The sequence below is a fragment of the Pelodiscus sinensis genome, chromosome 7, assembly GCF_052426305.1.
Source record: "Pelodiscus sinensis isolate ZL-2025 chromosome 7, ASM5242630v1, whole genome shotgun sequence".
Taxonomy (NCBI): domain Eukaryota; kingdom Metazoa; phylum Chordata; order Testudines; family Trionychidae; genus Pelodiscus; species Pelodiscus sinensis.
The window spans coordinates 22613356-22628989 of NC_143058.1; the positions used below are offsets into that span (position 1 = coordinate 22613356).

Genomic DNA, 15634 nt, shown 5'->3' on the forward strand with positions numbered 1-15634 from the left:
AATGGAGAGGAAGCAGTTTTGCAATGCTTTTGAAATGATAAAAAGTAACCTGTCTCGGATTGCTATGTAGGGATATTTAAAACTGTGGTTCCTGCTAGGTATGAAATTAGTCAAGATTTAAAAGTCATCAGTGACAATGCTATTGCTTCTATTTGATTATGAGAACTAACAAATAAACTCTCTCCTTTCCCTGAATCTTATTGTACGTTCAGACACTATAATCAAAATGTAACATTAGCAAAACAAAGATTCAGATAAAATATTCATTTAAAACATATTACATAATCTAATTATTATAAATATATTAATACATTTATAGATAAATGAAAGTTATTGTTTCCTTTTTTTTAAAAAATGACTACTGCTGAAAATTTAGGAAGTTGAACATTTATTACTGATTAAATTACATACATATATTTTTATTCAATATCAGATTTTTATTTAAAAGCAGATGTGAGGTGACTGCATTACAGGTTAAACCACCACTGGAAACATTAACAGTCCATATATCACATGAGAGTTGTGTGAGGATAGACTTCTGATATCTTTTCCTTTAAAAAGTAAAGGACCAGATTCTCAGGTGGTGTAAATCAATATACTTCCATTGAAATAACTGGAACTATGCCAATTTTCACCAACTGAAGCCTTGGCCCAAAATGTAATTTCCAGTGTAAAACTCAGTCTCTTGCTCTTCAGACAGACAAGGGCCATGGGACAAATTTTTGAACAGTTTTATGTACTTATAAAGAAGTAGCTAGACATCTGGGGCTCATCTAGACTACACTAAAGTATTGAAAGGGGATATGTAAATTCCATGGGAATTTGCATATTTTCTTCTGATCTCACTTTCAAAAGCAGAACTTTCGAAAGTGAAAGTATTCAAGACGTGTTTTTTCGGCAACCTCCGTTTTTTCAAAAAGCTGCATAAATCTCATTTTTTGAGGCAAAGTGGCATCCCACGGAATTTGCGTATCCCCTTTCGACACTTTAGCATAGTCTAGATGAGCCCTCTAGTGGGACTGTCAGAAGCATCTAAATAGGTTGTGTCTAACTCCCATTGAAATCAATGGAACTGAGGAGCCTATCATGCTTAGGCACTTTTGTAAATCTCACTAGGAATCTGAAGGAACCATGTGAACCTCTCACCTCTTCTTATCAGGGCTCTCTTTGACCAGCTGAACAGAAGCAATAATGTACTTTAGTGGAAGCTGTTTCCATCTCTTCTGACTGGAGACATATTTGCCATAGCTGGAACATGTTATGGACTGGGTGAGTAGAAAGGAGATCCTAGACAGCACTTAAGAAAATGATTTATTTATGCTAAATAATATTTTACACACTGTCAAGGGTACCTTTTAAAAATAAAAATGGTCCTTGTAATCAATACATGTGGTTAAGATAAGTATGATTACAATACCTGAACTTCAATGGCATGAGGATTTTCAGTTTTGTTGGTTTTGTTTTTAGAATTTCTTTAAAGTGCTGGTGGAACTTTTGATACATGAAGATTATCTTTAAATCCACTCTCTTTACTCTTGTGAGCAGTAAAAAAGCAAACTAGTAATAACACTTTGTGCTTATATAGCTCTTAACATCTCTAGATTTTAAGTAGGCAGGATTTGGCTCTTAGTCAGGTCTGAGCAAATATATTTACTTATTATGTATCATATAAATCGAATGTGGGGTTAATTTATATTTCTGTTTACAAGCATCGCCCTGCTGCAGATGAGAATGGTTTTGTGTTAATTATTATCTTTTATAATTTAACATGTGGATTAAAAAAAAAGATTCTAGCAATGGTTATCCTCATGGATGTACATTCTGTATACATACTGTCTCAATATGGCTCAGATGAAAAAAATGATGATGGAGACGTGGCATAAAAATGCTCAGGGGATTGCGCTGTATACTATAAATGCCAATATAATCTTCCATGGCTGCCTCCCACTAGACAATCAGAATCAGAGAGGTGGCCCATTATGATCCTGGGCGATGCAGCCTACCCTTTGCTCCCCTGGCTACATGAGCAACCTGGTCCACAACACGGAGGAGTTCAATAACAGGTTGAGCAGGTGCAGAATGGTGTTGGAATGTGCATTTGGGCATTTAAAGGGGAGGTTTAGGTTTCTCCTCACTCACCTGGACCTTGGTGAGCGCAACATCCCCTTCATGGTAGTGGCAAAATGTGTGCTCTAAAACCTGTGTGAGAGTAAGGGGGAGACTTTTCTGCCAGGGTGGGGGCTGAGGCAGAATGCCTGGCCAGGGATTTGAGCAACTGGACACCAATGCCATAAGGAGACCACAACAAGGGGCAGCACTCATCAGAGAGGCCTTGAAGGACAGTTTTATGTAAGGCCAGTTCTGAGACTCTTCCCCATGGCTTTCCACAAGGGGTCTGGGCATTCCCTTTGTGTGCCTTTCATCCCCCACTCCTCCTTTCCATTCTCCTCCATTCCCCTGTAAAGCAAACAATAAAGAGATTGTTTATGAACAAACAGGAATCTTTATTTTGGGGACATGCAACAGGGGAAGGAATGAAATAGAAATAGAAACTGGAATGGGGCAGGGGACTCAGTGACAGGGCTGCGACTGGTGCCTGCCTCCCAGTGGCCTGGAGGCTACAGCTGCCCTAGAGGGCTCACCCCCATATGTTCTCGGGTACTGGTGGCACCTCGGGAACTGGTGGCACCTGGCACCTGGAGGGGAAGCCATTGAGCAGGCGGGGATGTGGCTCGTGGCGTGCTCCATGCATGCCACCACACGCTTCATCACCATGGTGAGGGTGGAGAAATGTTTTCTTGATGGCACAAGCTGCTCAGGTTAGACAATGGCAATGTGTTTCAAGCAAGGCCATATTTTGCCTGTTAAGTGAGCACTTTCCAGAATGTGCACAGACATCCCAGGTGAGCACTGCACCTGTGACAAGCAGGCATAGGAAAGTTCTGGCCAGGCCAGGCCAGCTCAACTTCCTACTGGGTTCAGCACTTGCTGCATCCCGCAGAGAGAGAACTTCTATCTCTGCCCACTAGAGGGGGGGCAGATTGGGAGAGGTGTATGCGCAGCAGATGCCACTTGCTGTAGAAAGTGCCAATAGGTTCCCCTCCTCTCCTTCTGTCAGGTTCCAATGCACAATATCAGTCTTCTCCACATCACCGCACTTGATCAAGAGCAAATGCTGACTGAGTATGGTCATGAACCTGGGCCGTGTGCTGTACTTCTGTGTGGTTCCATGACCTCAGACTACTTACTGGTGGCTTGGCATGAGAAGGTGTCCTGCCATGGAGCCCAGAATAAGGCAGGCATCTCCAGAAACCTTGTGAGAAGCATTTCGGGTTTCCTGTGTGAGAGCTTCATGGAGCTGAGTGCTCCAGACTGGTGCTCCATCTGCAGTCATGAGAACAAGCTGTTCTGTGACCCCCATGCTGAGTAGGCCTACAGAGGAGCATGAAGCCCCTTACAACTGGTCACCTGACCCCTGCTTGTAATTAGAGAAAGTTAGAGAATTCACCCGAAGTGCCCTCCCTGGGGTTGTTGGAAGCCTGGAGACATCCTGCAAAAGGGGGCCAGCTCCAAAGTGAGGAGCAACTCCTGGCTCTCAGGCATCATCGCCTGGCTGGCCTGCTCCTCCTCCTCCATCCTGCCCTCCTTCAGGCTGACACCAGGAGTGTCTTGGCCAGACTCAACAACCATGGCGAAGGAGGTGACATCAGAATGACATCCGGCTGTCTGTAATAGCAGCAGGCGTGAGGTGCTGACCCACAGCATCCACTCTGCTCCCTGGCCATCTGGTAGATCTGGCATAGCTCTCTGATTTTAAGCCTACACTGCTTGAGGTTTCTGTTTAGACTGGTTGAGAGACTGCCATAGATGTCGGCATTCCCCTTCTTGGTGTTGAGTTCATGGAGGTTAGACTGCTCCCCACACTTCAATGAGGTCCAAGATCTCCCTAGCTCTCCAGGCTGGAGTTCTTCTGCATCCCTATGTAGTGAAGGCTGGGTAACAGATGTGCTTTCAGCCGTCTGGGTATCCAAGGGATGTTGGGGATGCTCACGTCACGGTGTGTTGGTTGCTCACACAGGGCTCATGAAGTTGATCATGTGGGATAGGCACTTCCCCAGTTCTTTGGGAGGGGGAGGATTGGAGACACTAGGTATAGCCATAGCAGTCAGAGCAGACAGCTGAGGGATGCCTCCTGGAAGCCAGTTAGGTAAATTAGCAGCACTGGAGAGACTACCCTACCATTATCTCAGACATTCAAGGTCCTCCTGGAAAGCAGTACTACAGGGTTCAAACTCCACAGCCCCTAATTGTAGAATAACAGGTTTGGTAGTGTGGATACATCATTTAGATGATCAACTGTGAGGGCTAATTTTGGAGTGAGGTCCTATTGTAAGCCAGGCTTACAGGACCTGTAAGCTAAACAAAGTGTCAAATCTTCCAGGTGAATGGCCTCAGCTCAGTGTACATGGAGGGAAATGGCTTCCCATTGATCATTGGGATCTCCATGGTAACAATGTCTGCAAATCTATGTCAAGTCGCAGAAGGAGTGAATTTTCTACAATTTCCAAATGAAAGGGCTCACATTCAGCAGTAAAAATCTTTCTAATGCAGGGGCTCATTTCAGAGCCCTGTGAGGAGTAAAGGAAGGTTATTCTGGTCAGGAGACTATTTGGTTTCCTTGTCTAGACTGGTTTGACCTGTTTCTCCTTCCCCCTTCAAAGATCAGAAGTAAATCGGCATCATTCAATGCCTCTTTCCTTATGCTTCAGAGGGGTAGCTGAGTTAGTCTGTAACAGGAAAAAATATAGAAAACAGCAAATAGTCTAGTAGCACCTTAAAGACTCACAAAATGGCCCGATGGATGTTTTTTGAGGCCCACCACCACATTTTATAAAAGAATAAAGTGAGGCTGCAAAAAAATTCCATTGGGCCGTTTTGTGAGTCTTTAAGGTGCTAACACTGGCCACTCAGAGTACGTGGCTGAGTGCAGATCACAGCTGGCTGGGCCGCTCTGTGCACAGCACGTGCTCACGACCAGCTGGGCCGCTCTCCGCTCCAGCACATGCTCACAGCTGGCCACGCTGCCCCAGTGCCTGAGAAAAGTGTGTGGTAGTGACAGCGGCTCTGGGATCCAGGCAATAGTTTGGGGGGGGGGGCTGGGAGTGCCTGGCTCTGGGGGAGGGGAGAAGGATTAAATTGGGGGTGCCTGAGGGTTGCCTGGCTCTGGGGGAGAAGTGAGGCATTAGGCCTGGGGCGGGTGGCTCTGAGGGAAGGGGAAGGCATTGGACCATAGCCCTTTAACTCTTCCCCTTGTACAAGCATACAATTCAGTGTTAATTGCATGGTGACAATTTAGTCACTTACTGTTTCTCAAATAATATCATAGCATACAGTTTTTTTCTACCAAATGGAATGGAATCAAGAGTACTGTAATATATACACACACAAGGGGCTGATTTGTGGTCCCAGTTTAATTTTCATATGTCCTGAGTGTTAGGTATTGTGTTAGTATCTGTATTGTGTTAAAATTTGTCATATGATTTCCTTGGAATGTAGGCATTGCCAAATCAGCCAATGGGACCCTCTAGTCCAGTATTCTAGCTACAAAAGTGGCAAATACAAGATGTGTCACAGGATGGGGTGTGAGTGTGTTTACCTATGTCCACAACAACTACTGTGGACAGTTATCCCTGGATAGGAATGTTTCTTTTTCTCTTCAAGAAGTTTGTGGCTGACTTATGACCTGAAACATGAGTGGGTTTTAATCTGTTTTTAATCCTACCTGTGGTATTTTAGATGTTTTCATTATCAATAAGCCTTCACCCTTTTAAAAATCTTACAAACTTTTGACCTCACTGCTATTTAATGGCAGTGAGTTCCACAGATGAATTGGGTAAAAAAAGTTTCCTTTTATCTATTTTAAATGTGTTGTAATTTAAGTAAATGTAAAAAGATATTCAATGAAGCCAGGGGAGCATGCATCATTAATCTTTGTAATGGCATTACAATACTTTCAGTGTTTTTTCTTGTACCTTTCCTTATGGATTTCACTTTCCCTCTTCCCGTTTTAGCATCTATTACACTTTTTTGTGTGAAGCTGGTCAAAAAGGCCAAGAAAATTGGGTCTGTCTTCCAGCAGCAATGCTAATTACTCCCTAACATTTCACATTTTTCAAAGTGTTAATTATTCTGGTTTTTTTAATATGGTTTCAAAAAAGGAAGGATCAAATTGATCTGAGGAAGTGGGTCTGGCCCATGAAAGCTCATCACCTAATAAACCATCGTGTTAGTCTTTAAAGTGCTACATAGTCCTGTCTTTTGTTTCAGCAAGACCAGACTAACATGGCTACATCTCTATTACTAGTTCATTCTTAAATGTCTTCCAAACCCATGAATCATTTCATCTGCACCTGTTGCTCTTAGATTTATCACTTTGTTCTAGCACCTCATCTTAAATACATCCACAGAGGTTGAGGAACAGTTTCTGTGGAAAGGAAATTACTTAGCTTCTTTGCAATGTCTTTATTTTCCTTTAATTTTCTGTTTACTCTCTGGTAGTCTAGCAGACTCAACAGTTTCTCTCATAGACTTTCTGCTTCTTAGAAACAAATATTTTTGTAATGTTTTGGCTGTTTGCTCATCAATTCCCACTTTGCATACCTGATATCTATTTTACATTTTACCTATCCTTATCTCATTTTCTGCTCTATAGACTTAACTTGAGATGAGTTTCCAATTTCTGAAGGATACCCATTTGGCTCAAATAACATGTGCTTTACAGATAAAAAAGGAAAAGGAAATTATCCAGTTTTATATCTAAGAAGTATGATCCAATCAAAGATAACCGGGGCATACCAATATGGCTAATAAATATGCACTTGTACATCAGTCAGCCAAAGGTAAATTAACTTGTTAGTCTTGCATGGATTATCTATGTAACAATATGTCATGTATCTTTGAAAGTGCTAAGTTTAAGAAATCCTTAGGATAGCATAAAGGCCAGCTTTGCAAGCCACTCAATTCATTTTGGTAATCCTTCTGGGGACAAATAGACACTTAGAGCAGGCGGAGAGGAGGATATGGATACAGAATAAGGCAGCCAACACAGATGTCATATTTAAATTCCAGGGCAAAAACAGAATCAGCATGTACCTTGTTTATACTGTGTTTCTTTAAAGAAAATTCAAAGGCTATTGTTTGCCAGGCTGAAGCAATTATTCTGAAATATGAGTCCCTCCCTTATTGTTTTGGTCTATACTTGTTTTTATTTCAAGAAAACAAGTTATGTATCATATAAAAATAATTAAAAAGTACCTTAAATATATATTTAAATTATAAAAATTATTATATATGAGGAAATAACAATTTTGTACATCAAATTATTGTATTATATTCAAAAAAGACCTGAAAAAATATTATACAATATACCTAAAACATAATCAATAATAATAAATAATTATGGATTTCCGATAGAAGTACATTGGTGGCCCTGAAAGCTATCAGTATTTGTTTGTGTGGCCCTCCGTAGGTTTTGAGTGTGACATGCCTGATGTATATGGCATCATCTGAAGAAGTGGGTTGTGCCCACAAAAGCTCATATCATCTACATGTTTTGATAGCCTTTAAGGTGCAACTAGACTATTTGTTATTTTGTAAGTTTTTCTTTTCTTATGTTAATTGTGTTGGAACTGTGTTTCCTCTACCCAGCTTGAGAGTTGAAATCATTGGGAGCTGAAATAATTAGACTGATGGACAGAATCACAGAATACTAGAACTGGAAGGGACCTTGGGAGGTCATCTAGTCCTCTTCTTCTCCTGCATCCCCTGGGCCAAATGCTCACAGGTGTCCATGTTTCTATGGATGGTCTGTAGTGGTACATCTACACCATGGCCCATTTTATGCAGTTTTGAGTGCGTGAAATAACTAAAATGTCAAGTGAGCTGTTTAGAAGCCAACATTTCTAAGTATGTCAGATTTCAGAGAGGTAGCCATATTAATCTGTTTCAGCAAAAACAACAGGCAGTTCAGTGGCACATGAAAGACTAACACATTTATTAGTGTTTTAGGGCATAAGCTTTTGTGAACTACAACTCACTACTTCAGATGCCATTCTCAAGAAAAAAAATCAAAAACAGACTGCAAGGAGAAACTGCTAAATTGGAATTCATATGCAAATTTGTCACTGTGCACTTCAACAGATAATTTCCCATTCAAGTAATCTCACTTTCTCACCACTGATGGAGATAAGCCACATCCACTATGATTTAATTAGCACTGATGTCACATTCACAATTTTGTGTCCCATTTTTTTTCCTTTTTCTTTCTTTTCTTTTCAGCATCTGAGGAAGTGAGCTCCAGGTCAGAAAAGTTTATACCCTAATAAAGGTATAAACTGCCACCAGACTCCTTCTTATACCTAAGTATGAAACACCAACTAAAAGTTGTTTATTAATATAGTGTGTATTTATTTAATTCCTGAAATTACATGAAGCATGTTTGAAAGAGGAGCAACTAACTAGGTTAGATTCACACTGAGTATTTTGGCTGAAGTATAAAAACAGACAGATTAAAAAAAATTATGACAGTAAAAATCTAAGGGTATGTCTACACTACCACCCTAGTACGAACTAGGGTGGTAATGTAGGCAACCGGAGTTGCAAATGAAGCCCGGGATTTGAATTTCCCGGGCTTCATTTGCATAAAGCCGGGCGCCGCCATTTTTAAATGTCCGCTAGTGCAGACTCCTTGCCGCACGGCTACACATGGCACGGACTAGGTAGTTCAGACTAGGCTTCCTAGTCCGAACTACCGTTACTCCTCATTTCACGTCTGCATCTATAAAACAGATTGAAGTAGAGGTTAGAGGCTGTACTATAATCAACATCAATTTACTTTGGGATATGGCCAATTTGCATGGCACAAACATTTTCCATTATTTTCTTTGCTGCTGATGCTGTCTTTGTGAAGTGAAGGGTGTTGTTCTAAACTAGCACTAGTTTACATAAGTTAAGAAATTGTCATGCTGAGCCCAAATATTTTATCATGTGTAATTATAAATAGTTGCACAGTTTACTGCAATTTGAGAGCCCTTGGTCTTAGAATAAGGAAACATATGAAAATCTCAAATTATGGCTTACAGCATTGTGCCATAGTCTTCTTCTATAGAAAATAGCACAGGTTAAATAAAATAGTCCTTAAGGATACTGGATGCCAACTCCACATTTTTGTTTTTCATTGTACGTTTTTCATTGTATTCCTTGGGTATATATGGTCATGACAATTCTCTTCCAGAATATGATCTGAGGAAGTGGGTCTGGACCACAAAAGCTCATCACCTATTAAACCATCTTGTTAGTCTTTAAAGTGCTACATAGTTTTTCCTTTTGTTTTTGCAACTCCACATTTGTTATTTTAGAAGTAGTACTAATTGCACAGTGAAAGTAAATTAAGAGAAAATGAGAACTAGCTAGAGTGCTGATACAAACCCACACCAGTGGCAGACAATCCAAGCTACTTGGCTTTGGCAGTATTAATGATGAGTGATGATACTCTTGAGCATTTTAATGCATATTTTTGTGTTTTTCCACGGCAACAATAAGGATTTGATATTCAGGACTCATATGGTGAAATCCTTACATACATTCTGACCAGTTTATAGAATCATAGAATACTAGGACTGGAAGGAACCTTGAGAGGTCAATGAGTCTAGTCTTCTGCCCTCATGGCAGGACCAAATACTGTCTAGACCATCCCAGATAGACATTTATCTAACCTACTCTTAAATATCTCCAGAGACGGAGATTCCACAACCTCCCTGGACAATTTATTCCAGTGTTTGACTACCCTGACAGTTAGGAACTTTTTCCTAATGTCCAACCTAAACCTCCCTTGCTTCAGTTAAGCCCATTGCTTCTTGTTCTATCCCCAGAGGCCAAGATGAACAAGTTTTCTCCCTCCTCCTTATGACATCCTTTTAGATATCTGAAAACTGCTATCATGTCCCCCCTCAATCTTCTCTTTTCTAAACTAAACAAACCCAATTCCTTCAGTCTTCTCTCATAGGCCATGTTCTCTAGACCTTTAATCATTCTCATTGCTCTTCTCTGGACCCTCTCCAATCTCTCCAATTTCTCCACATCTTTCTTGAAATGCGGTGTCCAGAACTGGACACAATACTCCAACTGAGTCCTAACCAGCTCAGAGTAGAGCGGAAGAATGACTTCTCGTGTCTTGCTCACAACACACCTGTTAATGCATCCCAGAATCATGTTTGCTTTCTTTGCAATGGCATCACACTGCTGACTCATATTCAAGCTGTGGTCCATTATAAGCCCTAGATCCTTTTCTGCCATACTCCTTCTCAGACAGTCGCTTCCCATTCTGTATGTATGAAACTGATTGTTCCTTCCTAAGTGGAGCACTTTGCATTTGTCTTTATTAAACTTCATCCTATTTACCTTACACCATTTCTCCAATTTGTCCAGATCATTTTGAATGATGACCCTATCCTGTAGATTAGTCACAACCCCTCCCAGCTTGGTATCATCTGCAAACTTAATAAGCGTACTTTCTATACAAATATCTAAATCATTGATGAAGATATTGAACAGAGCCGGTCCCAAAACAGACCCCTGTGGAACCCCACTTGTTATGCCTTTCCATCAGGATTGTGAACCATTAATAACTACTCTTTGAGTACGGTTATCCAGCCAGTTATGCACCCACCTCATAGTAGCCCCATCTAAGTTGTATTTACCTAGTTTATTGATATGAATATCATGCAAGACCGCCTTACTTAACGCCTTACTAAAGTCTAGATATACCACATCCACCGCTTCTTCCTTATCCACAAGATTCGTTATCCTATTAAAGAAAGCTATCAGATTGGTTTAACATGATTTGTTCTTTACAAATCCATGCTGGCTGTTCCCTAACACCTTGCCACTTTCCAAGTGTTTACAGATGATTTCCTTAATTACTTGCTCCATTATCATCCCTGGCATAGAAGTTAAACTAACTGGTCTGTAATTTCCTGGGTTGTTCTTATTTCCTTTTTTATAGACGGGCACTATATTTACCCTTTTCCAGTTCTCTGGAATCTCTCCTGTCTCCCATGATTTTCCAAAGATGATAGCTAGATACCTCCTCTATCAGCTCCTTGAGTATTCTAGGATGCATTTCATCACGTCCTGGTATCTTGCAGGCATCTAACTTTTCTAAGTGACTTTTGACTTGTTTTTTTTAAATTTTACCTTCTAATACCAGCCCCTTCCCACTAGCATTCACTATGTTAGGCATTCCTACAGACTTCTCGGTGAAGACAGAAACAAAGAAGTCATTGAGCATCTCTGCCATTTCTACGTTTCCTGTTACTGTTTCTCCCTCCTCACTGACCAGTGGGCCTACCCTCTTCTTGGTCTTCCTCTTGCTTCTAATGTATTTATAAAAAGTCTTCTTGTTTCCCTATATTCCCATAGCTAGTTTGAGCTCATTCTGTGCCTTTGCCTTTCTAATCTTGCCCCTACATCCATGTGCTGTTTGCCTATATTCATCCTTTGTAATTTGTCCTAGTTTCCATTTTTTATATGACTCCTTTTTTATTTTTAGATCATGCAAGATCTCGTGGTTAAGCCAAGGCGGTCTTTTGCCATATTTTCTATCTTTCCGACACATCATTTTGCCAAATAATAGTACCAGAACAATGTAAATGTCCCTAAACAGTCCTATATCCAGCCACAGAAAAATTCCTCTGGTGCAAGAACAGTTGAAAACAGCCATAAGTCTGCCTCCCAATGACCCCCTTTAAACTTTGGCTTGTGGGAAGTGTTGGTGAGCAGTTCAGCACACAGCATCACAGAGGATCTGGCCAGTGTTGATGCCATAGCGAGGCAGCTGTTATTTTAAAAGATTTCCTAGACTGATAAATTGCACCAAGGTCTCCAAAGCAGTCCAGCACTCAGAAGTTTTCTTAGGGCTTTGTCTACACGGAGAGTTTTTGTGGCAGAAAATATGATAATGAGGGACTCATTAGCATAAGTCGTGACTTCATTAGCATATTTTCTGCCATTTCTTTTTGTGCAAGGGGTTTTTGTGGAAAGAAGCAGTGTAGCTGCTTCTGGTTTGCACAAAAAACCCATTTTGGGCAAGATCCTTATGCCGGAGAGGATAAGGATCTTTCGCAAAACAGGGTTTTTGCAGAAAAGAGAAACGACTATACTGCTTCTTTTTGTGCAAAAATCCCTTGCACAAAAAGAAATGGCAGAAAATATGCTAATGATATTACAACTTATGCTAATGAATCCCTCATTAGCATATTTTCTGCCACAAAAACTCGCAGTGTAGACAAAGCTTAGGTGTCTTAGAGCAACCCTAGTACTTCTCATTGGCTGCAAGTTAGAAGTGCAGATATGAAGCTCACCCTAGATTCTATTCCTTGCTCTACACTGACTCACTATGTGGCAAGGAACAATTCAGATATTTGTTCTCTAGTGTATTTAATAATTTACTTAAAACTGAAATAATATTTGCCTAGTCCATGGGGAAGAGTTGCAAGGTTTAATAAGCATTTCTATAGCATTCAGATCCTCATATAAAAGGTGTACTAATGTAAGGCTGCTATGGTAAGAATGTCTTTTCATTGACAGGCATACAAATATTCTAACAATTGTTTTACTGTAAGATGTGGGCCAATATGAACTCCATTCTTCTTGCAGGTATTTCAGTTCTCATATGTCCTTTGTACATGATATTAAGCAGTGAAGCAGTAGAGCAGCAATAGTCAGACTGAGACCTGTGAACTGCAATGGCTCTGTAAAGTATCTCCTAGAGCTCACTGCAGCACAATATAAAAACACTGTGGGATTTAATTATTAACCAATCTAAGGGTATGTCTACACTACCCCGCTAGTTCAAACTAGTGGGGGTACTGTAGTCATCCGCAATTGCAAATGAAGCCTGGGATTTGAATTTCCCGGGCTTCATTTGCATGAAGCCGGCCGGCGCCATTTTTAAATGCCGGCTAGTTTGAACCCCGTGCCGCGCGGCTACACGCGGCACGGAGTAGCTAGTTCGGATTAGGCTTCTAATCTGAACTAGCTGTACTCCTTGTTCCACGGATTAGAAGCCTAATCCGAACTAGCTACTCCGTGCCGAGTGTAGCCGCGCAGCACGGGGTTCGAACTAGCCGGCATTTAAAAATGGCGCCGGCCGGCTTCATGCAAATGAAGCCCAGGAAATTCAAATCCCGGGCTTCATTTGCAATTGCGGATGACTACATTACCCCCGCTAGTTCGAATTAGCGGGGTAGTGTAGACATACCCTAATTATTAACCTATCAGGATGTTTTAATATGTTATTAACCGATAATAGATAATATAATAATATTGAGTCTTTTTGCTGAGAGAATTTCTATGGATATTATAGTAAATGAAACAATGAATGCACATTACTGTGGCTCTTTAGGGAAATAGTGATCACTAATTTGGCTCTTGAACCTCGGAGGTCCGAGTATCACTGCTGTGGAGTATCTTGTTCCAAACCAACATCTGTTTCCTTGGACCCTCTTCAAAATACCATTGCCAAAAAGCAGTGAAGTGTTTAAGGAACCTTCTGCACAGTAATTCTGTCCTTAGGGTATTTAAATTGATTCTCCTCCTTTTTCAAGCCAAGATCCAGTGTGTTCCCCTGGCCCATCGACCTGCAGTTTTTAATGGTACCAACAGTAAAAAATATAAAAATGGATATTTTCAGAGCACCAGAATTAATACCAGCACAACCACTGGCATATACAGACTGCTGAAGCAGTACTCTGTGTTATACTATGAAACAAATATGTTTCTGTTTACTGCATGTATTTAATAATTGATGCCATTAAACTGGAAAAGAAAGTGAATTATTTTAATAAATTAGTTAATGTCTGTTGCTTTAGACCCATTAGACCTTTGTATTTAACTGGCATATAAACTCACAGTATTATGATGACTATTTAAAAAATGAAAACAAGCCATGAACTGCACTTTTAAAATTATTTAGAGAAATACATACAACAAATTTCGGAATTCTCATCACTGGCATCCAAACAATCATCATCTCCATCACAACGCCAACGGTCCTGGATACACCGCTTGTTGTTACACTGAAATTCTCCAGGTTTGCACAACTGAGGTAACACTTCTCCAAGGTTAACTAGAAAAGTTTCAAAGAGTGTGTATATTTTTAAGCTGGATATAAAAAGGCAATATTACCTGCACATTAGCAGATATGAATTCTTCTTCCTACTGCTTCACTGAAGAACATTCAGACCTTAGTAAGCTTTCCATATTCACACTAATTCCATCCTGCAGGAACATGTGTATCTATGCAGGAATATGAATTTATGGATGGTGTACTTAATGTATTTTTAACAAATAGGTGCACACTCAGATTATATCATCTCCCAGGAATTATTTTTACCAAGATCAGAAGACAAAATGGATACAGAACTCATAGTGAAATAATTGATCTCATTATAAGTTTTAAAATATGCTGATGCCACGACAATAGCTAGTAAATAAAAAATCACAAATAGACCAACAGGACAAATTTTTCCCAACTATACAGGCCAGATTGTGATAACCAAGGCCCAACTCTGTATTCCCAGGCACACCCTAATCACTTGGAATGTATAATGAAAATTCTCTTTGGACAAATGATGTGTCAAGATTATTCATCATATAAAAGGCTATTGAGTCCTTGCTGTTAATATGGCTGGTCTGGGCATGATTATATAAAGATAGGAGAAGATGATGCTCAGGAGGCTGTTATAGAGGAAGATGTGCCTTCTCTCTTCCCATTAGTAACTAGAAAGGCCTTTCATGGTTAATATACAGCAGTTTGAGTTGATAAGCTGTAGGTCTGAATTTTGTTTTCTAAAATAAAATAAGCCCTGGAAAAAGTGATGTCAAGTGACCTGTAACTGGGATGTTTAGTTTTCCTTCTTCCTCTGAAGAATCAAATATTGGTATACAGGAGGGAAAAAAATCCCTTGCAACATTGTTCTTCCCTACCCAAATCCCTCAAAAGTCTCTCTATAGGATCTCAATGGGGTTCATGCTATGATAATCAGAGAGCAGCCAACAGAGAGGGTCTGGAGAACTTCAGAGGTGACAGAATGATTCCCACTGTAACAGTGCAGATCATTGTTAATTTATCCACACGACTCCACTTCATTTTCAAACACCAACAAAGTGGAAACACTATGGAAAGTGTTTTGTCTGCAACTTCCTTTCAATGAGACTCCTAAAGGAGTTGCCCCTGTCTGAAGTTAATATGTAGGCAGTAGGTCTCTATTTCACATCATTCAAACAGTATCATAGAAACTCCACAAGGGGAGCCTCATGTAACCTCTGCAAAAGAGGAAATTTGGATTTATTTACATTATACCATTAACATGACTTACTGTTCTTCACCGTTCAACTCTCACTCTACTTGCTCACACAAAATTCACACTGATTTCACTGTGAGTGTGAGTTTTGAATGAACAATGCAAGTCAAACTAGCTTTTTGTCTGCAATGGTATTTATCTGCCTATGTTTTCAAACTTTGCATGACAGTTATATTCCAAGATTATACAACTACCATAGATAGGATTAATAC

The 15634-nt window shown here is 40.3% G+C and overlaps 1 protein-coding gene across 1 annotated transcript in view; it reads right to left on the reverse strand.

The window, feature by feature from the left end:
• The window catches only part of LRP1B (LDL receptor related protein 1B), a 1362068-nt gene that overhangs the window by 545817 nt on the left and 800617 nt on the right, over window positions 1-15634 (reverse strand). The window contains exon 16 of the mRNA XM_089779714.1: window positions 14045-14185. Within this exon, the coding sequence (XP_089635840.1) occupies window positions 14045-14185 (141 nt within the window). The remainder of the gene's footprint in view (window positions 1-14044; window positions 14186-15634) is intronic.